At 46.6% G+C, this 23,532-nt stretch overlaps 1 protein-coding gene and 1 long non-coding RNA gene across 5 annotated transcripts; both read left to right on the forward strand.

Moving 5' to 3' along the window:
* Positions 1 to 3,071: 3,071 nt before the first annotated feature.
* LOC129532328 (uncharacterized) lies at positions 3,072 to 3,899 on the forward strand. The gene is made up of 2 exons (XR_008678021.2): positions 3,072 to 3,187; positions 3,674 to 3,899. It is a non-coding gene; the product is annotated as an uncharacterized lncRNA (long non-coding RNA).
* Positions 3,900 to 5,128: 1,229 nt separating this feature from the next.
* On the forward strand, positions 5,129 to 19,913 carry SLC25A38 (solute carrier family 25 member 38). 4 transcript variants are annotated; one of them, XM_004033897.5, is made up of 7 exons: positions 5,865 to 6,534; positions 12,232 to 12,353; positions 13,153 to 13,237; positions 14,171 to 14,350; positions 14,583 to 14,751; positions 17,138 to 17,304; positions 19,124 to 19,913. In XM_004033897.5, exons 1-7 carry the CDS (start codon positions 6,466 to 6,468, stop codon positions 19,244 to 19,246), a joined length of 915 nt encoding a protein of 304 aa, XP_004033945.1. In that variant the 5' UTR covers positions 5,865 to 6,465; the 3' UTR covers positions 19,247 to 19,913. The 4 variants fall into 4 exon arrangements, with proteins under 4 accessions (XP_018878849.1, XP_004033945.1, XP_030865033.1 ...); XM_055381329.2 differs by lacking the exon at positions 5,865 to 6,534 and adding an exon at positions 6,556 to 12,126; XM_019023304.4 differs by lacking the exon at positions 12,232 to 12,353 and having other exon boundaries at positions 5,129 to 6,534.
* The last annotated feature ends 3,619 nt before the right edge of the window (positions 19,914 to 23,532 follow it).

Raw genomic sequence — 23,532 nt, forward strand, 5'->3', positions numbered from 1 at the left:
AGGGCCCCAGGCTCTCCCTCTGGCCTCCTCCCTTCCATTCCTTCCCTCCTACTAGACGTTTCCACATTTACAGTTCTAGGAATCTGACATGCTCTCTCTTACCTCTGGGCATTTGTACGTGCTCTGCGAGATGAAAACAGACTCATCTATTAGTAAATGCTTGAATGAATGAGTCAAATCGGAAGGTACTGCGGACAGTCCACCACCCCTTTTGGACTTTTCAGGTCTCAAGCAGTAGCCACCTCCAGTCTGATACAAAGGATTACTCCCTCCCCAGTGCCAGCTGGAGCCCCATCATGGTGAGGCTATATAATGAGTTCATGGAGAAGACTGTGGATGGGTCATGGACAAGACTTCCAGGTTGTTGGTGCTCTGTGCAATTCCTTAAAGAAGCAGACCTTGCTAAGATTGCTAAAGCTGTCCCTGGTATGTTGAAACCCCCTACACCAGTAGGGTTTAACTGGGCTTGCAGGGGTGCTCTAAATAATACAGAACTGTTGGCAAAACTTTGTTTATGCATATGCATTTTCCTCAATGCAGTCTGTGCCCCAGCCTATCTCCTATATCTCCTCTGTGGCTTGCATTAGCCTGAAAGTCAGGACCAAGGGAGTATGGAGATCATGATCCCTGATTCATAGGATATTAGCCCAGAAAAGGAACTTGGAGCCACTTAGTGCAAGGCGCTCATCTTACACGTGAGAAAGCTGAAGCCTAGAGAGGTGACAATGAGTTTTTGTCAGATATTGGACTAGCATCAGAAACTCCTGACTTTTAGTTCAGTGTTCTCTCCACTTCTATCCGAAGCCACTCCTGGCATCTCCTTATACTTTCCCACCACAGCTGGTCTCCTGTATAGACCAGACAGATGAAGCATACATGAGGAATTGGAAAGGGGCAGCGTCTGGGACTAAGGGCCAGTGCCTTCACCCTGGTACACCCAAGGCCAGTAGCTCAGTGACAATGCCAGTGGGACTATCAGGTAATTTACAGACACCTGAAGCCAGGAGCCAGAACCTGTTGGGAACAGGACACGTGTTCCCTCTAGTGGCCAGTTGGAGCTGAGCTTCTGACTGGGTTAAAGAGAACAGATGGGAAAGAATGGCAGATGATGGAGTGCCACGCGCGTTAAGAGACAAAGGGGCCAGCGGGAAGACTTCTAATTTACATACCTAATCTGTCATTAGAAATCCTGCTTTGAGATTTTTGGTAAAAATGCAGGTGTTTGGTAAGTATTTGGAATTAAAAAAACACATAGACCTAGGGTCTTGCTCTGTCACCCGGGCTGGAGTGCAGTGGTGCAGTCATAGTTTGCTGCAGCCTTGAACTCCTGGGCTCAAGAGACTGTCCTGCCTCCACCTTCCGAGTAGCTGGGACTACAGGCTCATTCCACCACACCTGGCTACTGTTTTTATTTTTGTAGAGACAAGGTCTTGTTATGTTGCCCAGGCTGGTCTTGAACTCTTGGGCTCAAGAGATCCCGCTGTCTTGTCCTCCCAAAATGCTGGGATTACAAGCCGGAGCCACTGAATCTACCCTAAGTATTTAATTTTATATATGGGAGGCTTCACTCTTGACCTCTAATTAAGGCCCATAAACTGGCCAGGCGCAGTGGCTCACATCTGTAATCCCAGCAATTTGGGAGGCCGAGGCAGGCAATCACCTGAGGTAAAGAGTTTGAGACCAGCCTGGCCAACATGGTGAAACTCCATCTCTACTAAAAATATAAAAATTAGCTGGGCATGGTGATGTGCGCCTGTAATCCCAGCTACTCAGGAGGCTGAGGCAGGAGAATCACTTGAGCCCAGGAGGCGGCGGTTGCAGTGAGCTGAGATTACACCATTGCACTCCAGCCTGGGCAATAGCACAAGACTTATCTCAAAATGAACAAACAAGAAAGTTGAGGTGAATACACAGCTAGCAGGTGACAAAGCCAGGATCAAATACAGAATCAATGCCTGATTCCAAAGTCCACTTTCTTTTTACAGCATTACTCTGCCTCAGTGGTCTCTCAAAGACACACAGAAAAGAGCAGGAGATAGCCTTTACCCTTTAAGGAAGGGAAACAAGGTGTATCTGTCAGGGAAATATGTGTCCTGATTTTCTTTCATCCAGATTATGAAAGATAATCTCCTTTACTTAAAGTCAACTGATTACAGAGGTTAACCACATCTACAAAATACCTTCACAGCAACACCTGGATTAGTGTTTAATTGAAAACTGGGTATTATAGCCTAGCCAAGTTGACACATAAAACTGTTACACAAGATGCTTGCTTATAAATGAAGTCATTCTGTCAAAGGTAAAGAAAACCTGGCCTGGCGTGGTGGCTCATGCCTGGAATCCCAGCACTTTGGGAGGCCAAATTGGGCGGATCACCTGAGGTGGGGAGTTTGAGACCAGCCTGACCAACATTTTGCTAATTTTGCTAAATGCAAAATTAGCCAGGCATGGTGGCACATGCCTATACTCCCAGCTACTCAGGAGGCTAAGGCAGGAGAATTGCATGAACCCAGGAGGCGGAGGTTGTGGTGAGCCGGGATCGCAGCATTGCACTCCAGCCTGGACAACGAGAGTGAAACTCCGTCTCCAAAAAAAAAAAAAAAACCTTCCAAGTATATGGATAGAGCTATAAGCAAACCATAAAACTACAAGTGGGTCCTGCTTACCCCTGTGGGAAATTCAGATCAATCAGGACCTAGAAGATTTTTGACCAGAAAATATGTGCTTATGTTTATAAACTTTTAGCCAAAATGTTGCCCGTTTCCTCATTGTGAAGAAAGCAGGAAAACAAGAAGAGTTTGATTTTTTCCATAAGATGGGGAACTGCTTTGTCAAAATATTGACGAAGTGACTTGTGGCTTCCATATGACAAAACACAAAACACCACACTGTCTGGGCACGCACCATGGCTCCTCTCCCTTCCACTGCCCCTAACAACTTGGTCCTTGGGGTAGAATGTGAAGATCCCACTCCTGCAGGAACGCAGTCCACCCCACAGAACCATCTGCCCCTCCCTCGGATACCAGCTTGTAAGCTGCTCTAACTCATTGTTCTCTCATAGCCTGGTCACCCTTGGCTCAGGGGTGAGGTTACAGGCAATAGTCACTGGCACAGAAGGAAGAAAGGTGTTTCCTTCTTGTGAAGCCCAAAGCAGTGACAGGACCATCCTCTTTGTGGAAGTTTCTGGGTAAAGCCATTAGAATTCCCTTTTTTTCTGCAGTATTCACCCATTCTTGTGATCAGGCAAAGAGTGGCTTCCCCCACTGGTGAAGACAGTGCCCTTGGAGACTCTTAAGGCTTCTCTTTCAGGTTGTGTGTGTTTAGGATGGGAGCAGATGTTCAGATGGAGAGGAGCCTCCATTAGTTACAGGACGAAGACTATCATAAGATGCCCATTAGACCTGAGAGGCCAGTAGGCATAGAGAGACTGATGAAGATGGGCGGTAAGGGAGGTTGTAGCAGAGAGAATGCATGGTATCTCCCCTCTCAATCCCCTATTGGTTTCCAAAAGGCAAAGGCTGGCCTCATTGTTTTGGCATCAGTAGAAGAGAAAATTTAGATATTTCCAGAAGCAGCTCTGGCTCCAGGCAGGTAGAAAGATCTTGCTGAGCTGGTCTGCTGGAAACATGGAGGTGGGGGCAGTGATTTACCTGTGTGCTTTTCACCATTCCAGCCATCTTCTTACAAATGAAGTGACGCAGATGCAAGGCGCTGCAAGGCCCACCTCCTCCTGCTCTGACAGGCAGACAGGAAACCAAAGCCCCTATCTGAGCAGCCTCTGTCTCTCCCATTCACCTCCAGCTTCCTATGTGGACCTTTGCCTTTTCCTTCTTGGATGGTGGAAACTCCTCCAGATGTCAAGACTTGCTGTGAATAAAGTTTTAAGAGGAGGTCATGTATCCAAACTGATACATGTGTATTTCTTCCTGGGTAGAGGGTGTCTACAATCTTTGGGATGGGAAAACATCATGTAACCTGATCATACAATCCAGAAAACATGGGCCACTTTGGATCTTTGAGGGACCAGTGTGTAATTGGGGGAAGTTAGGTCCTAAGAGCCAAATCACCTTCCCTTGGCTGCAGATAAATCCATTAAGGCTTGCCTTATGCTAATGACCTTGTTTTGAATTAAAGTCACAATGTTTTCTTTTTTAAAAAAAAAATTCACTTCTCCAACCTTGCCATTAAGTACTGCTCCAAACCCCCCACTCATCTGCCAATGGGTGATGCTCTTTCCCCATGATCATTATATATCTCTGCATCCCCACAAACATCCAGGGGAGGAGATGTGGGAAAAGAAGGGCCTGTGGGCTTTAAAGTTATGAGTAAGCATGGCAGGAGCAGATACAGAGGAGGGAAATCTGCCAGCTGCCACCCTTGAAAGCCAGCCCATTTCTTCTGAGCCCACAGCCAAGCAGGCATACCTGGAAGGGTGAGGGAGTGGAGGGCCGGCTTTCACTCTAGATCCCACCTGTGTTCCCACACCCAGAGTGGCCAAGAGCAGTCTCTAAAATACGCCAACCCATGATTTCTCAAAAGTAGGGATTCTTGTCTTATGGAATCAGTGCAGCGGGGGTGGGTGTCAGGGTGGAATTAGGTCTTCCTTTAAAAAGAAGTTTCAGTGCGTAGTTATCAACATCACTACTGCACAAAGAAAAATAAGCCTTGCAGCTTAGAACGAAGGGTAGCAAAGTATTCAATCACCAGGCAGGTTTGTAATTTTGTTTCGTTTTGTTTTTTGAGATGGAGTCTCGCTCTGTCGCCCAGGCTGCAGTGCAGTGGCACGATCTCGGCCCACTGCAAGCTCCACTTCCTGGGTTCACGCCATTCTCCTGCTTCAGCCTCCCGAGTAGCTGGGACTACAGGCGCCTGCCACCACACCCGGCTATATTTTTAGCAGAGACGGGATTTCACCATGTTAGCCAGGATGGTCTCGATCTCCTGACCTCGTGATCGGCTCGCCTCGGCCTCCCAAAGTGCTGGGATTACAGGCGTGAGCCATCGCACCCGGCCTGTAATTTTTTTTTTTTAATGTTTATACTTTCCTTAATTCTTTCTGGGAATAACCTCCTCTGGGACCACTTTCTTTCCTGTTCTATGTACCTCAGAAGCACAGGAATGAAGCCTCAAAAAATATTATCTTGCTCCCTAAGTCAGTTTCCTTTCTGATCTAGTTCTTGGGTGATGAATGAAGGTGGAAAGTAGCGAAGGTTGCTATGAAAAGCTTGGACTTTATTACCAGGGCCACTGCATTTTCAACAGGAGTGTCAGGATCCCAGCAGTAATGCTTTTCCATGGATCAGCCAGACAGGCATAAGGGGAAGTTGGGAGACCAAAAAAGCCATTGACAGATTCCAGGTGAGCAATAAACCAGAATTTTGACCAACTAGAACAGCGCTGTCCTACAGAAATGTAACGGGAGCCACATGTTAAAGTTTAAATGTTTTACTAGCCACATTTAAAAAGAAACACATGAAGTTATTATTATTTGTTTTAGAGACGGGGTCTTGCTTTGTCGTCCACGCTGGTCTCCAACTCCTTGGCTCCCTCAAGCAATCCTCCAGACTAGGCCTCACAAAGTGCTGAGATTACAGGCCTGGGCCACTGCCCCCGGCCTGAAGTTAATTTTAATATTTCACCTAACCCAATATATCCAAAATATCATTTCAACATATAAAAATTATTGAGATTTTACCTCACCAGTCTTAGACATCCAGCGTGTGGTTTATGCATACAGTACATATCAATTCCACACTAAATTTTCAGCATTTAAAGGGAAATATGGTCCTGAAAAAAAACACAACAAAACAAAAAAAACGCCTGTTTAAGGAGAAAGCATTCCACACTGCTTGTTTTAATATAATTAAAATTAATGTATCAATTAATAAATCAATAGCCCACGTTGGCTAGTGGCTGCCTTACTGGGCAGACCAGGTCTGGATTGTAAATACGTTCAGACGTTCCACGCAAAAGCAAAGTTCCCTGCAGACGCTCCATTAAGTTCTGGGTGCAAGGAAGCGCGGATCCTGCAGTTCTGGGCGTTTTCACCAGGTGGCACTCAGAACACCCTCACGTGACGAGCGTCCCACCCGGAAGCGAAATCTCCCCTTCTACAGAGTTCCTCCGGCGCTTCTTCCACCCCGGGATACACAGAACCTCATCTCCTCCGGTGCTGAAGCCTGCAGCAGGGCAGGATGGGCAGGAGAGCAGAGCCGCGGAGTCTGCGGCGCGGGTGAAGAGCGGCGCGTAATTCCCGCGGCGAGATTGTTCCGCGCCCGCCCTGGACTAGCAGGATCCGAACCCCGGCGGCTGCGTGCTTATAGGCGCAGACGTCAGAGAGCCCGCGGCTTAAAGCGCGTGGCCTGGCTAGCGCCACCCCCTAGCCTTCTTCAAGGCCTCCAGGGCTGGGCCCAAGCGCCCGCCGACGGCACCCTGGGCCCAGAGGACTCGCGGGCCTCATCTCCAATGATTCAGAACTCACGTCCGTCGCTGCTGCAACCCCAAGATGTCGGAGACACGGTGGAAACGCTTATGGTGAGGGCACTGCGGGGAAGGAAGGGTAGGGGTCCGAACCGCGGGCTCGGGCGGGAGAATTCGGGGCGTTGCTAAGGCTCGGCTACCCTTTTCCGCGCCCCAGGGTGCGCTCAGGGTTTAGGATGCGGCGGGAGAGGAGTCTGACTAAGGGAATTGAGAAGGGGTCAGGGAGTGAGGAGAGGCCAGGAGCTGCAGGCCAGCCCTGGGGGCAGGCGCTGTAGGGCCGATGTCCCGGTAAAGGGCGGAATTGCCAGGGCCTGGACTGGACGCATGCCGGGGAGTGTGCCCGCGCGGCCCCCACAAGGTGCGAGTAGGCTGCCAGGAGTGGCAGAGGTGGAAGGGCACCCGGGCAGATTTGGGACGGTCACAAGGCCTGATAATAGCGCTGACGCTGAGAAGCCGTTGATGCCGCAGCGAGCTGGCCGGGTAGCGCTGTGCGCCCGCGGGCGGCGGCCTACCTGGGGGGGCCAGGCGTGGCGGCACCTTTCCAGCCTGTTGGGACGGCGCGTGGTCCCCCGGCGACGCCACGCCTCCTCTGGCGTTCGATTGGTCATCGTGCCCGGGCCGCCGGGCCGCTATTGGTGGAGGCGGAGGCGGGGCTGGCGGTGTGGTTGCCTGGTAGGTGGAGTCGGGGTGCAACCAGTCCTTAGACGCTAAAGGCCTGAGGCCACGGCAGCAGCCGCAGCTCTCCCTCTGAGGTCTTGCGCCCGAGGTAGGGGCGGCTTTTATTTTTTTTTTAATCTTTAAAGGCGGAGACGGCGGCGGTGGCGACTTTACGTTGACGTCTTTGAAAACCTGCTTACCTTTTTCAGGGCTCTCCAGCCCTCGCCTCCAGATGTGAATTGGACTTAGGATAGTTTTTTCAGGGCGGTAGGAATTGCTTGTGGATCCAGTTTGTACTCTTATGTGCTACTTATTTCGTGTGCGCATTATTGTTTATGCCCTCTTCTTTCTCCCCTTAAAAAGAAACTACTTTTTTATTTACCTTGAATATATTTTTGAGTTTTCTTTTCTTTTTTCTTTTTTTTTTTTTGAGACAGAGTCTCACCCTGTCGCCCGCGCTGGAGTGCAGTGGCGTGATCTCGGCTCAACTGCAACCTCTGACTCCCGGATTCAAGTATTTTTCCTGTCTGTCTCCCACGTTGCTGGGATTACAGGCGTGCGCCACCACGCCCGGCTAATTTTTGTATTTTTAGTAGAGAGAGGGTTTCACCATGTTGGCCAGGCTGGTCTTGAACTCCTGACCTCAAGTGATCCGCCTGCCTCGGCGTCCTAAAGTGCTAGGATTACAAGTGTGAGCCACCGCGCTTGGCCTTGAGCTACTTTTTAAAAGTTAAGTTCACTCGCAAAGGATGTGTGCCATTCACCATTGACAAAAATCTTAAGACCATTCAGTATTACCTGTTGGGATGGTTTTTGTTGTTGTTGTTGTCTTGTTTTTGCCTATTAGAAGTTGATCTATACTGCTAGTATAAATAACATCTGCTCTGTGCTAATGGACTGGGAAAAGTACAAAGCTAAAAAAGTTATTGGCTCAATAACTTGAGCCAATAACATGTCTAATCACTGTGCTGTGAAATAAAAGACGTTAAGAAGATATTTCCTGCAATCAAAGGTGGGAAGGTGAAGGACAGCAGCAAATTTGTTTTAAAACAAATTCCACACAGCACCTGTGTGAGCACTGGGGAAGCAGCGCCTAACATAACTGCCCAGAAACTAACTGCAGGTCATTCCTATAGCCTTGCTGGAGCAAGGGGCCTGGAGAGAGGTGGGGGAGATTAACCCATCCTGGGATGAGTCATGCAGGGCCCACCGAGTCCTATCCTGTGGGATTGTGCTCAAAGGGAGAGCATAAGGTTTCCTGTTAGGTGGTAAGATTCATTCCGCTGTCACTGGTGAACACCTACTGTGCACCAGGCTCCAAGGTCGGTTCTTGAGATATCACCATGAACAAGACAGGCAGGAGTTGTGACTATTCTGTCTTTGACACGCAGTCATAAGGGAGATGGGGACAGGTGCTGCTGCAGAAGCCCGAAGGAGAGGCACTGAACTTGGACATGGGGGAGTTAGGGAGCAAGACCGGTGCTAGGGCATAACAACATGTCAGAGTTTTCAGAGGCGAAAGTAAGGCGGAGTCCTCCAGTATGGCTGCAGAGTGTGTTAGTGGGAGGGTGAGAACATAGGCCAAAACGGTTAGCAGGAGCCCTGTGATACATGAAAGGCCCTGCAACCAGCAGTTTGGACTTTATCCTGAGAGGAATATGAACCAATTAAAGGGTATTGGTTTGGTTGGGTTTTTTAAAATTATAATTAGTATTAATGACAAATTTGTGGGATACTCTGTAGCTCCTAATACATTTGTCATTACTTGTATTTTTATTCCATCTTTTTTTTTTGGTCTTGTTTTTAAGCTAGTAACTTCAAATTTCACAAAACATTATCTTTCATTGAAGGGTTTTATTTCTGAAAGCAGCATGATCAAATTTGCAGTTTTAAAAGATGACTCAGGCGGGGCATGGTGGCTCACACCTGTAATGCTAACACTTTGGGAGGCAGAGGTGAGCAGATTGCTTGAGTCCAGGAGTTTGAGACCAGCCTGTGCAACATAGCGAAACCCCGTCTCTACAAAAAAATTAGCTGGGCATGGTGACACACACCTGTGGTCCCAGCTACTCGTGAGGCTGAGGTGGGAGGATCACCTGAGCCTGAGAGGTCGTGGTTGGCAGTGAGCCATGATTGTGCCACTACACTCCAGCCTAGGCATCAGAGCAAGACCTTGTCTCTAAATAAATAATAAAACAGAAGATGACTCTGGCTGCAGGGTAAAGAGTGGATTAGAGGGGTCATATAGATGACAAATGGGTAAAAAATTGGTGGCCGTCACCAAGGCAAGAGATAACAGGGTTCTCAGCTGGAATGGATTGGTGGATTTGAGAGCTGTTTTGGAGGTAGAGTGAACAAGTGTGGAGAGGCCAAGTCCAAGGATGGTGCTCAGGTTTCTGGCTGGGTGGCTAGAGAAATGGCATGGCATTCACTGGGATGGGGCACCTTGGAGGAGGAGCTGGTCGGAGGTGTGGGAGAAAGGTAAGTTCCGGTTTGGAAACATCATCTGAGGTGGCCATCTGAGTAACTGGCTGTGTGAGACTGAGCTCCAGCGAGAGGCTGAGAGTGTGGAGGGGAGGGTGGAAATGGAACCCCTGGAAGTGGATGAAGAGCCATGGGAGTATGGTTCATTTAAGGGAGAGACCAGAGAAGTGGGAGGAAACCCAGGACAGTATTAATCTCTGAAGCCAAAGGAAGAGAGCATTTCAAGGAGGGAGTGGTGGTGAATAGTGGAATACACTGAGTGGCCTAAGTATCCTGGATTTTCGCTTTAGACTGGGTGGTATGGTGAAAAGAGTATGAACTTTAAGTCCTGGCCAGTGGCTTCAACCCCTGTGACATAGGACACATTTGTAACCTCTGTGAGCTCCAGTTTAATCTGTAAAACGGGTTTAAAATACCTAGCTCTAAGATGCTATGAGATTTTGAGGTGGTGTCTATAGATGCCTCACCCAGTGCTACTCTGGGAGCAGAGTGGAGGGGGGGTTGGCATAGTTGAGGCTGGAGACTGCCGCAGAGGTCATTAGGATGGATCAGTGGAGGCCAGACTGGGAAGATTGAGGGCTTGGTCAGTGGGACTTGGTCATGTAGCAGCAGGCATGGTGAGTTTTATGTGTCTCCGAGGTTTCCAACCTGGATTCCTGGAGTATCCCAGTGTGGATTGGAGAAGAGGCAGGTGCGTGGAGAACTGTTGACCAAGTTTCCATTTTGGACATGTTGAATTTGAGATGCCTGTGGGCCATTTGAGGGAAGACAAGGAGACATTAGCAGAGTCTGGGGAGAGGCCAGCCTGGGCTGGAGATGTGGGCATTACCAGCATGTGTGTGAAGCCTGGATATGGGTGAGGTTACTCTGAAAGGAGATAAGAGGAGCAGTCCTATGTGAAGGGCAGGCCAAAGAAGAGAAGGAGAGAGAAACCAGAAACTGTGAGGAGAGGCACTCAGCTATATGGCATGTACCAGAGAGGCCAAGTAAGATAAGGGCAGGGACAGGAACGGGGTCCTGGGGTGCAGCAGGTGCTTGGTGAGCCCTCAGAGGCTGTTAGTGGAGGAGATTTAGCTGGATAGCAAACTGGGGGGGGTCTGCGGAGGGACTGGCACAGAGCAAGTGGAGATGGTGTAGCGTCAGGCTGGAAAGATGGATGCTTTGGAGCCTGTTGCCTGGCAGAAGAGGAGATGCCAGTGGGAGCGAGAGACCCAGTGTGTGAAGAAAGGGGGCTCATTAATGCCACAAAGTCTTGGGGAGAGACTAGAAACACAGAACTCATGAGAATATTGGTTGGCAGAAGAGCAGGACACCTCTTGGGGACAGGGAGTTGATGTAGATACAGACTTGCTAAAATACGCACACCTTACTTGGTTTTACCTGTTGTCTTATCAGACCACCCTTTGGTACTTCAGAAGTTATTGGATCGTGGTTGTAAACTCCAGTTTTTAATGACCTTAGTTCCCCCCACCCCCTGCCTCCAACAGTCTTATGAGGAATTCCAGTTTTAACTGGCTCCTTTGGTGGAATTTGAGATACCCTCTCTTCTCTGTTAAGCAAATACTGCAGATTACAAATATTTCAGTTCCAGGTAAGTAGTTATGTGATGTGTAATGGAAACTTTATATATATTCATCTTAATGTTTTAGGGCCACAATGTGTCATTTATTTAAAAAATAATAGTGCAAATGCCACTTAATAAGGGAAGAGATCTTTGGGGATGAATTTGCCAAACATTTTTGGAGAAGATAGCTATTTATTTATTTATTTATTTATTTTAGGGAAGGGGAAGAAGGTCACTGGTTGGATTTTAAGTACCTTTTCACAGTCATTTGTGATACTACTGGGTTCTAGGGGTCTGGAGAAAGGATGCTATCCTCTAATGATAGCACCAGTGCTGGAAGCTGCAGCTCCTGGAACTAAGGGAGGTATACTTAGTCTTTGAAGGAGTTCCACCCTTCCAGGTGGTGTCTGTAAATTAGCCAGTGTATATGACGGTTCATGGGTTGAAGGAGAAGCAGCAAAGCCAGGGGAGGCTACTGGTCTGTAGGACTGTGTGATCTGCTTAGGGCCCAGTGAGATGGTAAGGGGAAAGTTTTAAATGAAGGAAATACTAGGTTCTACAGGAAGTGGCACTTACATTTTACACAGTGGTTGAGCTTAAGGTTTCATTTGCTTTGGCTTGGTCCTATAAATACCTATAGGTCTTAGAGCGAAGGGAGCCTGCACATCATCAGTTCAAAGTGAAAGCACTACATTCAATTGACTTTGCTTTTGCAAAGATAGGGAGATGACCAGTAACTTTTTGAGTCAGAACAAATAGGGAAGAGTGGTCAGTGGCATGGAAATAGTTTTGCTCCCACTGAGCAATATGTCTATCAGCAATACGAAGACCAGAGATACCTCTTGCAGCATCCAATGTCCTCAATAACATTGCAGTATTTTTAATTTCTGGCTGTACTTTTTCCTTCTCCGAGGTATGAAGAAAACATGAGGCACCACCAGGTAAGTGTCTAAGAGACCATTATAAAGGAATTCGCTGGTCAGGTATAGAGAAAGGTGAGGCTCACACAGGCGGAGCTACTGACACAATATTGTCTTATCCTGCAGTTACATCCGGTAATCAAGGCTTTCCTGTGTGGCTCCATTAGTGGGACCTGCTCTACCCTCCTTTTCCAACCTCTGGATCTCCTTAAAACACGCCTGCAAACCCTCCAGCCCTCAGATCATGGGTAGGCCCTGCGTTTCATTGGGGAACTGATTTCAGCAACTTCTCAGACACAGGAACATCTTTACTGTGTTAAGTCAACTTCCATTCTGTTGGATGTTCAGAGAGAAACACAGGCCATGCCCAACTTTCATATGTTCTCTGAATTGTTTTTATATTTGACATTTCTTTTTAATTAAATGGGGTCCGTTCCTGAGCAGCTTCCTGGAATCTGCTCAGTGACATTTACACTTTATTGTGTTAGCTTGTGATGTTATAACTGTATTGCCTGGCATGAGAGTACCAGGGGATTTTCTGGAAATAACATCAGTATTATCTGTTTTTGTTTTTGTTTTATTTGTTTTTTGAGGCAGATGCTCGCTCTGTTGCCCAGGTTGGAGTGCAGTGGTGCGATCTCAGCTCACTGCAACCTCTGCCTCCCAGGTTCAAGGGATTCTCCTGCCTCAGCCTCCCAGGTAGCTGGGATTGCCGGTGCTCGCCACCATACCCAGCTAATTTTTGTAATTTTGGTAGAGATGGGGTTTCGCCATGTTGGCCAGGCTGGTCTCAAACTTCTGGCCTCGAGTGATCTGCCCACCTCAGCCTTCCAAAGTGCTGAGATTACAGGCATGAGCCACTGCACCCAGCCTCTATTGTCTGTTTTGTGTGTGCCAACCTACGAACACATAGAGTATCTCCAAGGTGCATTGTAGAGATTGTTAAGTGTCCTAAAAATGAGTCTATAAAGGAAGTGTTTGAATTGTTTTATGAGGAAGTGATCTAAGTGATTTTTTCCTTCTTGTCTCCATTTTGTCTGCTTTCAGGTCTAGACGTGTTGGGATGTTGGCTGTACTCTTGAAGGTGGTTCGCACGGAGAGTCTTTTGGGCCTTTGGAAAGGGATGTCCCCTGTAAGCTGCCATCTGGGTCTAGGTTCCCTAGCATCCACTCCTTGATAACCAGCTATTTCTCATCCACCTTACCAGCTCTTAAGGATATGTGAGAGTCAGAAGTGGTGGGAGTACCTATGTGGTCTTATCTCTCATACTACAACTAACTTCTGTTTGAAGGCTCAGGGATATGTTGCATTTGCACATTATGCTTAGATGTGATTTATTAGTGCAGCATAGTCTCTACAGCATAGGTACCTAATGTCCCACCTGTCAGAATGCCCTTGCCCTTATCACTTCAGTAAAAGTGGGATGGTACCTCCATACCAGCATTTCTTTGCTCAAAGGCTTTTTCTGGCCTTAGGGACTCACGCCAAGGAATTAGTGCCCAGCCCAAACCCAAATCAGAAATCCATACACTGATTTCTCTGTTATCCCAGTAATGTACTTCAGAGTAATTTTGTGTTTTGTTTTCAAGAGTATAGGCCAGTTATATAACTCACTGTAAGTTTATTTGCAGTTTCTTTGTGATTAGATTTAGTTCTACATTTTTAGCAAGGAGACCACAGAAGTGATGTTGATTTCCTAACCCACAGCACTGTGCATTTCCAAACCCACAGAGTCCTCAACCACTGAAAGATGAGAGTTGGTGTTTAAAATCCCATGTCCCTCCCCATTCAGTTGGAGGGATAACTCTGAGGTGTGTTCTACACCGATTCCCAGAGTTCCCCAGTGGGATTAAGTTGCCCACAGCAGAAACTGGTTTTATAACATCGTTTATTGACTGCCTTCTCTCCTATCTCATGTCCCCCACTTCCCTATTGGTGTTCCTTCCACACCTTAAACAAAGTACTTGCATGCGAATCATCTTGGGGTCTTTTGGGAAAACCCAGCTAAGATAATACTTAAAGTGTTTGGTCTTTGATTTTCTTTTCTCCCTGACCTTCTCTGCAGTCCATTGTGAGATGTGTCCCTGGCGTTGGAATCTACTTTGGCACTCTCTACTCTTTGAAGCAGTATTTCTTGCGAGGCCATCCCCCAACCGCCCTGGAGTCAGTCATGCTGGGGGTGGGCTCTCGTTCTGTTGCAGGGGTCTGTATGTCACCTATCACTGTAATCAAGACGCGCTATGAGGTGAGTTCAACCGCTTTAGGGCCTCAGGATAGTTCAGCTTAGCCACTGGGCTCCTGGGGAGTGACCACCAATGTCAACTCCTGATTTGTAATCTAACATAGAGTCTGATGTGGTCAGCCAAGCCATATGTGAACTAGATCCCATGGTAATGCCCCATTACCTGCAGTCTGCTTGTTCAGTGCTGAAATGCAGCGCCTCCATGCGAGTCACTGGTTCTGTGCTCTCTTTGCAGAGTGGGAAATATGGCTATGAGAGTATCTACGCTGCCCTGAGGAGCATCTATCACAGTGAGGGGCACCGGGGCCTCTTCAGTGGCCTGACAGCAACTCTCCTTCGAGATGCGCCCTTCTCAGGAATCTACCTGATGTTTTACAACCAGACCAAAAATATAGTGCCTCATGGTAGGGATAAAGGAAGTTGTGGGGAAGAGCTATCCTTGAGACATCAGATCCTCACCATTTTCTCTGGGATATGAGACTATGTGTTTCTCTTAGCAGAGTGTTAGGAACTGAGCCATATCATGATTGTGTCAGGAACTGGGATGCAAAGGTGGATATGACAAACCTGATCCCTGCCCTTTGGAGTTTACATCCTATTAAGGCAAACAGTATTTATACCACTATAATTTGGGGGGGTGAGGATAGGGTGGGTGGGAAGGAAATAAAGCATGCTTTGCAGAGTTTCTGCAACAATACTTCCCAAATTTGATCTTAAGATTGCTGGGTCCCATCCAAGGCCTCTTAGATGAGAAACCTTGGGGTACAACCTAGGAGTCTGTATTTTTCAAGACGCACTTGATGTGATTCTTGTTAAAGTCAGGGAAACAGTAGTAAGTTAGGAGTTAGAAGAAAAATAATATTTTCATCTCCCTTGCTGTGTTCCCAGTTAACATGGTTTTGAGCCCTCCATTTAGGTGGAGATGAAGGTGTCAAACTTCAGTCAGTGGGGGAGGCCCACCCCACCCCACCAGTTAGCTCAGGTTGGGCTAGACATGGACAAAATTGGTAGGCAGTAAACAACGACCCAAGCAGAACAAGGTATTGCTAGAAACACATCCATAGAATGAACCTGCATGTAATAAAGTGTCTATGGATAATTTGAGCAAGGAATTGCAACCAAGGTCCTTTAATTAGGAATGCCAGCATGTCCGCCATCATGACTATGGTGACCAGCTACAGCTGGAGTGCCTTGGGAGATTTGCTGCTTCTACCCAGGCACCAGAAGGTGTAACCCTGCAGGTCACAGCCTTATTTTGTGACAGAAAGTTAAGGCAATAAGGAAGCATAGATGGGCAATTTTTAACTTCTCAATCCATCTTTAAAAATTTCTGAGGCCCATCACTTCTCGGCCTTTTGGCTAAGATCAAGTGTAGAAATTTCTGAGACCTGGTGCGATGGCTTATGCCTGTAATCTCAGCACTTTGGGAGGCCGAGGTGCGCAGATCTCTTGAGGACAGGAGTTCGAGACCAGCCTGGCCAACGTGGTGAAACCCGGTCTTTACTAAAAATACAAAAATTAGCTGGGCATGGGTGGCACATGCCTGTAATCCCAGCTGCTTGGGAGGCTGAGGCACGAGAATCGCTTAAGCCTGGGAGGTGGAGGTTGTGGTGAGTTGAGATCATGCCACTGCCCTCCAGCACTCCAGCCTGGGTGACAAAGCGAGACTCCGTCTCAAAAAAAAAAATCGATCTGGTATTTGGAAATAAACTTGCAAAAAAGCCACAAGAACAGTACAATGTACATATTTTTTTCCTGCCCTTTGAGGGTAAGTTGGAAACATGATGCCCTTTTAACTTTAAGTACCTCAGTGTCTATTTCCTATGAATAAGGACATCCTGTCATATGACCATCTTATGAAATTCAGGAAGTTTAACCTAGATAATTTTTTCTTTTTTTTGAGACGGAGTCTTGCCCTGTCACTCAGGCTGGAGTGCAGCAATGTGATCTTGGTTCACTGCAATCTCCTCCTCCCTGGTTCAAGTGATTCTTGTGCCTCAGCCTCTGGAGTAGCTGGGATTACAGGTGCATGCCACCATGCCTGGCTAATTTTGTATTTTTAGTAGAGACAGGGTTGCAACATGTTGCCCAGGCTGGTCTTGAACTCCCAGGCTCAAGTGATCCTCCCGCCTCGGCCTCCCAAAGTGTTGGGATTACAGGCATGTGGCCCAATTCTTTAACCTACAGTCCATATTCTGATTTCTCTAATTGTCCCAATAATGTACTTCGTAGTAGTCCTGTGTTTTATTTTCAAGAGTATAGGCCAGTTATATACCTCATTGTGGGTTTATCTGCAGTTTCTTTATGATTAGATTTTTAGCAAGAGGACCACATAAGTGATGTTGTATCCTCACTGCTTTATATCGGGAAGGTCATGACATCAATTTGACCCATTATGAGTGATAGTAACACTTTATCACTTGGATAAGATACTGACAGGTATCTTCCCTGAAAACTCACCTATTTTTCCCGTTGTAATGTCTAAGTATCTTTGTGGGAAGATAACTTCGAATCTGTATAAACATCCTGTTTCTTTTTCCCACGTTTTAAAATCAGTCAATGATTCTTGCCTAAGTCAGTTATTGTGATGGTGGTTTGAAAAAGGTGCTTTTCTAACTCTATCATTCCATCCACATAAATTTACTAGTTGCACCTTTAAGTTTTGAATTCATAGCCTCATTTGAATCCAGACCTTTCTTGGTTTGGGGAAGAATTGGCGGGCAACTTGCACTGACCTTTATCTGATTAATATAAGATCTGTATCCACATGTTACCTTTGTTCTATTTCAGACCAGGTGGATGCAACCCTTATTCCTATTACAAATTTCAGCTGTGGGATATTTGCTGGTATTCTGGCCTCACTGGTAACTCAACCTGCGGATGTTATCAAAACTCATATGCAGCTTTACCCACTGAAGTTTCAATGGATTGGCCAAGCAGTGACACTTATTTTCAAAGTAAGACTACAAAATAAGTACTGGTTCTTGTGGTGTTTAAGGATCTCTTTCTAGAGCAGTAGTTCTTACCCTTCACTCACATTAAAATTGCCTAGAGAGCTTTTAAAAATCCCCATGCCCAGGTTAAAATCTAGGCCAACTATATCAGAATGCCTAGTGAGATTTTTTTTTTAATGTTCCCCAGTGATTTTAATATGTTTTAAGGTTGAAAACCGCAAAATTGATATTTCTTTGAGGGGCGGAGACACTTACATTAGGAACACCTGTGATATTTGTTAAACACTGCAGATTGCTGAACTCTACCTCAGACTTACTGAATCAGGAAATCGGGGTGAAATTAGTACTCTAATTGAGGACCTAGGGTAAAGTACTATTTAGTCAGAGGGAAAAAAAACCCCACACAAACACATTGTTTTATTCTAGCAGTTTGCTCTAATATACAGGTGTCTGGTCTTTTGGCTTCCCTGGGCCACATTGGAAGAAGAATTGTCTTGGGCCACACATAAAATACACTAACACTAATGATAGCTGATGAGCTAAAGAAAAAATGTCACCAAAAAAATCTCGTAATGTTTTAAGAGAGTTTACAAATTTGCTTTGGGCTGCATTCAAAATTGTCCTGGGCCACATGCAGCCTGTGGGCTGTGGGTTGAACAAGCTTGCTCTAATATAAATGGACAAATGGTATTATTGAAGATAAAAAGTATAGTAGAGGCTGGGTGTGGTGGCTCATGCTGGTAATCCCAGCATTTTGGGAGGCTGAAGCAGGAGGATCCCTCAAGCCCAGGAGCTGAAGACCAGCATGGGCAATGTAAGGAGACTTTATTTAAATTAAAAAAAAAAAAAAAATTACAATAGATGTATACTATCCATAAGCCACTGGGTTGGCTCTTTTAGAACATGTATTGTTATCACAAAGCAGATATTCTTGCTAAAGGTAAATGTGAATTTGTGTTCTTATCTCTATATCTAAAATCAGAAAGTTTTAAAATATTATTTTCTTTATGTGAAATTGCAAATCAACCCAGATTATGAGGGAGGAGGAAGGGGCATTTTTTCTTTAATTAATATGAAGAGAGGGCCACCAAGAGCATACAGTGAATTACAAAAAGATAAGACAAGTGACAAGAAGGCACCTTTTCCTTCAGCCTGGATCCAGGATCCAGGGCTTGGCAAGCAGGTTTCTGCCTGGATTTCATCTGCTACTTGGGGCTTAGTGCTTCTGTACAGTATACAAACTGCACAAGTACACAGCAACCCTGCATAAAGACTTTCAGCTAAGAAATCCCCCTAGATAGAGCAGCCTAAAAAGGTAAGCCCAGCAACTACAAAAAAAAAAAAAAGGTTTTTGGCCAAGCGCGGTAGCTCACGCCTGTAATCCCGGCACTTTGGGAGGTTGAGGTGGGCAGATCACAAGGTCAGGAGTTCGAGACCAGCCTGGCCAATATGGTGAAAACCCCATCTCAGCTAAAAATACGAAAATTAGCCGGGCGTGGTGGCGGGTGCCTGTAGTCCCACCTACTCGGAAGGCTGAGGCAGGAGAATCGCTTGAACCCAGGAGGCAGAGGTTGCAGTGAGCCGAGATCGCGCCACTGCACTATAGCCTGGGCGACAGAGCCAGACTCTGTCTCGGAAAAAAAAAAAATTTTTTTTAAGTTCTTTGGTTGTCTTGTTGGACCCATTATTCTTACTTTGGGCATAAAGTTTAGAAACTAAGTCTTAAACATGGGGTAACAGAGACCCTCACTGTGGTACCAAGTGGATAATTAATTGTATTGCTACTTTGCTTCCAGAGTTCTGACATTTATTTTCACCATAGGACTATGGACTACGTGGCTTCTTCCAAGGTGGCATCCCCCGAGCCCTCCGCAGAACTCTAATGGCAGCAATGGCGTGGACGGTGTATGAAGAGATGATGGCCAAGATGGGCCTGAAGTCCTGACCAAGAGAGGACTGGGAACGGGTGAAATCTATTGCCCTGCTTGGTTTCTGCCAAGGGCTGCTGCTTCTTACTATTCTGCAGTAAGATGAAGTCCTACCTGGAAAACCAGGCAGAAATTGTGTTGCCTTTGCCTTCAGTAATCCCTTTAAGGAGAAAATATATGGACCTGATTTGAGCCTTCAGAATCTCCAAAAGAGGAGTCACCAATACATAGAGCACACTGGGGTGTTAGGAGAGAGCTTTGCATACTCTGAGAGGCTACTTGGAAAGGCATTTTCCCAGGAGAGCTCTGTCAGGTGGCTGCACTTCAGCCCCACCCCTACACCACAGGGTCTCCTTGGGTATGTTCTTGGGCAAGCAATCGCAAAGCCAGAGAAGCTGTAAGCTGCCTGCCGGGCCTGAGGAGCTCCAACCAGGGAAGACTGGATGTGAGGAGAGGAGTCACTGTCACCAGGTCACAGACTGACTGAGGTGATGGTAGGATGAGGAGGAACAGATGCCCTTCTTTAATTGGTTCTCAGTTAACTTCTCAGAGGCTCTGGAGAACGGGACAGTGGCTTTCTAGCCTCTGAATGTTCCAAATAAAATTTTTTGGTCTTGGCCCCTGTACTGTTTTACCTCTAAATTCTGGCATTTTTTTTCCCTGCAATTAAAGTGCTTTACTTTATTTATTGAACTTTATCATTGAAAGCTGTTTGGAAAACCTAAAAGATGTTGTCACACTTCTGTTTTCTTTACCTGTGCCTTATAAAAATGGACCGAACCCTTTTCTAAAATAAAATAGTTCTAGGGTGGCTGGTTATTGACCTATGTAGGTCCCTAAAACCTACTTTCTGTTCAAAAAAGCAGCTTTACTGAATGATGCAACCATCACTATAAATCAGTTTAAGAACATTTTTATTCCCCAAACAGATCTCTCATGCCTTTTGTAATTAATCCTCATTCTCAGCCCCAGGCCACCACTGATAGGCTTTCTGTCTTCATAAATTTGCCTTTTCTGGATACTTCATATAAATGCAGTCTGTAGGCCGGGTGCGGTGGCTCAAGCCTGTAACCCCAGCACTTTGGGAGACCGAAGCGGGTGGATCACATGAGGTCAGGAGTTCAAGAGCAGCCTGGCCAACATGGTGAAACCCGGTCTCTACTAAAAATACAAACATTAGCTGGGCGTGGTGGCATGTGCCTGTAATCCCAGCTACTTGGGAGGCTGAGGCACGAGAATCACTTGAACCTAGGAGGCAGAGGTTAAAGTGAGCTGAAATCATGCCACTGCACTCCAGCCTGGGTGACAAGAGTGAGACCCTGTCTCAAAAAACAAAAAAACAAAGTGACTATACCATTTTCCATTCTCAGCCACAGTATATGACAGTTCCAATTTCTCCACATCCTTGTCAACACTTGTTATTATCTCTTTTATAGCTATTCTTATTGTGCACTCAAATCTTTTCTTGAAAATTCAGGAAAGATGGCCAGGCAAGGTGGCTCCTGCCTGTAATTCCAGCATTTTGGGAGGCTGAGGCAGGCGGATTACTTGAGGCCAGGAGTTCAAGATCAGCCTGGCCAAAACAGCGAAACCCCATCTCTACTAAAAATACAAAAATTAGCCAGGCATCGTGGGGCACGCCTGTAATCCTAGCTACTCAGGAGGCTGAGGCAGAACCACTTGAACCCAGGAGATGCAGGTTGCAGATCACGCCACTGCCCTCCAGTCTGGATAACAGAATGAGACTCCATATCAGAAAAAAAAAATCAGGAAACAGCCATTACTTTATACAAGAAGCACAAGTTGGGGGGATATTTAGTCTTGTGGTTAAGAACATGGGCTCTAATCCAGGCACCCCAGGTTGAAAGCTGCTCGCTCTCCACTACGTAGGCATGGCACTGAAATTATGCCTAGGAAATGGGGTTAGTTTTGGGGGTTTTTTAGGGGGTGGAGAACAAAGTGTCACCCTGTTGCCCAGGCTGGAGTGCAATCGTGCAATCTCAGCTGACTGCAACCTCCACTCCTGGGTTCAAGCAATTCTCCCACCTCAGCCTTCCAAGTAGCTGGGACTACAGGCACATGCCACCACGCTGGGCTAATTTTTTTGTATTTTTAGTAGAGACAGGGTTTCACCATGCTGGCCAGGCTTGTCTTGAACTCCTGACCTCAAGTGATCCACCTGCCTCAGCCTCCCAGAGTGCTGGGATTACGGGTGTGAGCCAGCGCCCCCAGCCGGAAATAGGGTTAGTAATGTTTCCTGCCTCTTCAGGTGATGGTGAGGGTTAATTAATAAATGTTTCTGAAATGTGGTATTAGCTTCATAGGACAGCCACAACAAGTTACCACAGTCAGAATGGTTTATAACTCAATCTGGAGGCCAGAAGTCTGAAATCAATGTGTCAGCAGCATTGCACCTCTGAAGGCTCTAGGAGAGTCATGCTTTGTCTGTTGCACCTTCTAGTGGTGGCTAGCATTCCTTGGCTTGTAGAAACATCACTCTAATCTCTGCCTGTCTTCACATGCCTTTTCCCTTGTGTATCTGTTTCTCTCTATGTCCAAATTTCTCTTTTAAGGACACCAGGTATTGGCTTAGGGCTCACCCTAATCCAGTATGACCTCATTTTAATTTGATTACATCTGTTAGACCCTATTTCCAAATAGGGTCACATTCGCAGGTATTACGGGTTAGAACGCCAATATGTCTTTTGGGGGGACACAATTCAACCCACAACACAGATTAAGTTGATGTATAAGTTAAAATCAGTTTATACTTTAGGTTTTAGGTTAAAACACCATATTTAAAATAGTAGTTTGGGTAGGGGTGTGGGAGAGGATGAAGCAGGGTCCTAAGCTTACAGTGGCACCCAAGCCTCCAATGCTGTGACCTGTGTGTTGTGAGGCCTCGTGCTGTAGGAAGCAGGGGAGAGGTCAGGATGGGAAAGGAGAGAAGGGAGGGACAGTTGGATGGAGTGGCTGCTTCCTAAGAACTTAAGACTCTGGAGCAGGTGTTCCATGTCCCTTGCCTCCTCAGCCTCCTTTGACCCTCATCCGGAGTGCAGGGAACCTAATGCCAGTGAGGACTCTTAGGGAGGAGGGGCAGAGATAAGGCCGAGAGAGTTGGACTTCTTCCCAATGCGAATTTCCTGGCCTTACATTGGCAGATGAATTTCTGCCACCAGATTCCCCTCACATTTTCTTCATTTGTTTTTTAGGGGAGCAAATAAATATGATAAAATCAGGAGAAATCATCTAGTTTTCTCTAAACATGAGGTAGAAAATTTGTCTTTGTGAATCTCGAGTCCTGCGGCAAGTAGCCTGTTTTTTCCTCTCTCACAGTCTCAGTATTAAAGCTTGGAAAGCAATTGGCTAGTGAGCGTTAGCTGGCTTTGGAAGCATTGCCCACTTTTTTTTTTTTTTTGAGACGGAGTCTTGCTCTGTTGCCCAGGCTAGAGTGCAGTGGCATGATCTTGGCTCACTGCAACCTCCGCCTCCCAGGTTCAAGCGATTCTCCTGCCTCAGCCTCCCAAATAGCTGGGATTACAGGTGCCTGCCACCGCGCCTGGCTAATTTTTGTATTTTTTAGTACAAACGAGGTTTCACCATCTTGGCCAGGCTGGTCTCGAACTCCTGACCTCATGATCCACCCGCCTTGGCCTCCCAAAGTGCTGGGATTACAGGTGTGAGCCACCACATTGGCCTTTTTTTTTTTTTTTAAATGGTTCCTTCTTGGCTGCCTTAGACTTATTAAAGCACATTAGAGGTGGGGCTCTGTGGGAGGAAAATAGTCAGATGGTGACTAAAGATAAGGCAGTGTAGGGCTACAGCCAAAAGAAGACACAGAAGCAAAGGTTTCAAGCTGTATTACACTTGCTTTCTAAGAATACATGATTATGAAATCTTTCAAGCCATCACAATGGGAGAGCCAATGGTCTACTGGCCCTTCATTCATATCGCTCAGATGGAGCAATTGCCAAGATTTTGCCACACTTGCTTCTCTCCCCTAACTGTGTCCCCTGCTCCTGCCACTCCTTTTTCTTTTTTTTTTTCGAGACAGAGTCTCGCTCTGTTGCCCAGGCTGGAGTGCAGTAGCGCAATCTCGGCTCACTGCAAGCTCTGCCTCCTGGGTTCACGCCATTCTCCTGCCTCAGCTTCCCGAGTAGCTGGGACTACAGGCACCAGCCACCACGACTGGGTAACTTTTTTTGTATTTTTAGTAGAGATGGGGTTTCACTGTGTTAGCCAGGATGGTCTCGATCTCCTGACCTCGTGATCCACCTGCCTCGGCGTCTCAAAGTGCTGGGAT

This window comes from Gorilla gorilla, chromosome 2 (genome assembly GCF_029281585.2).
Source record: "Gorilla gorilla gorilla isolate KB3781 chromosome 2, NHGRI_mGorGor1-v2.1_pri, whole genome shotgun sequence".
NCBI classification, from domain to species: domain Eukaryota; kingdom Metazoa; phylum Chordata; class Mammalia; order Primates; family Hominidae; genus Gorilla; species Gorilla gorilla.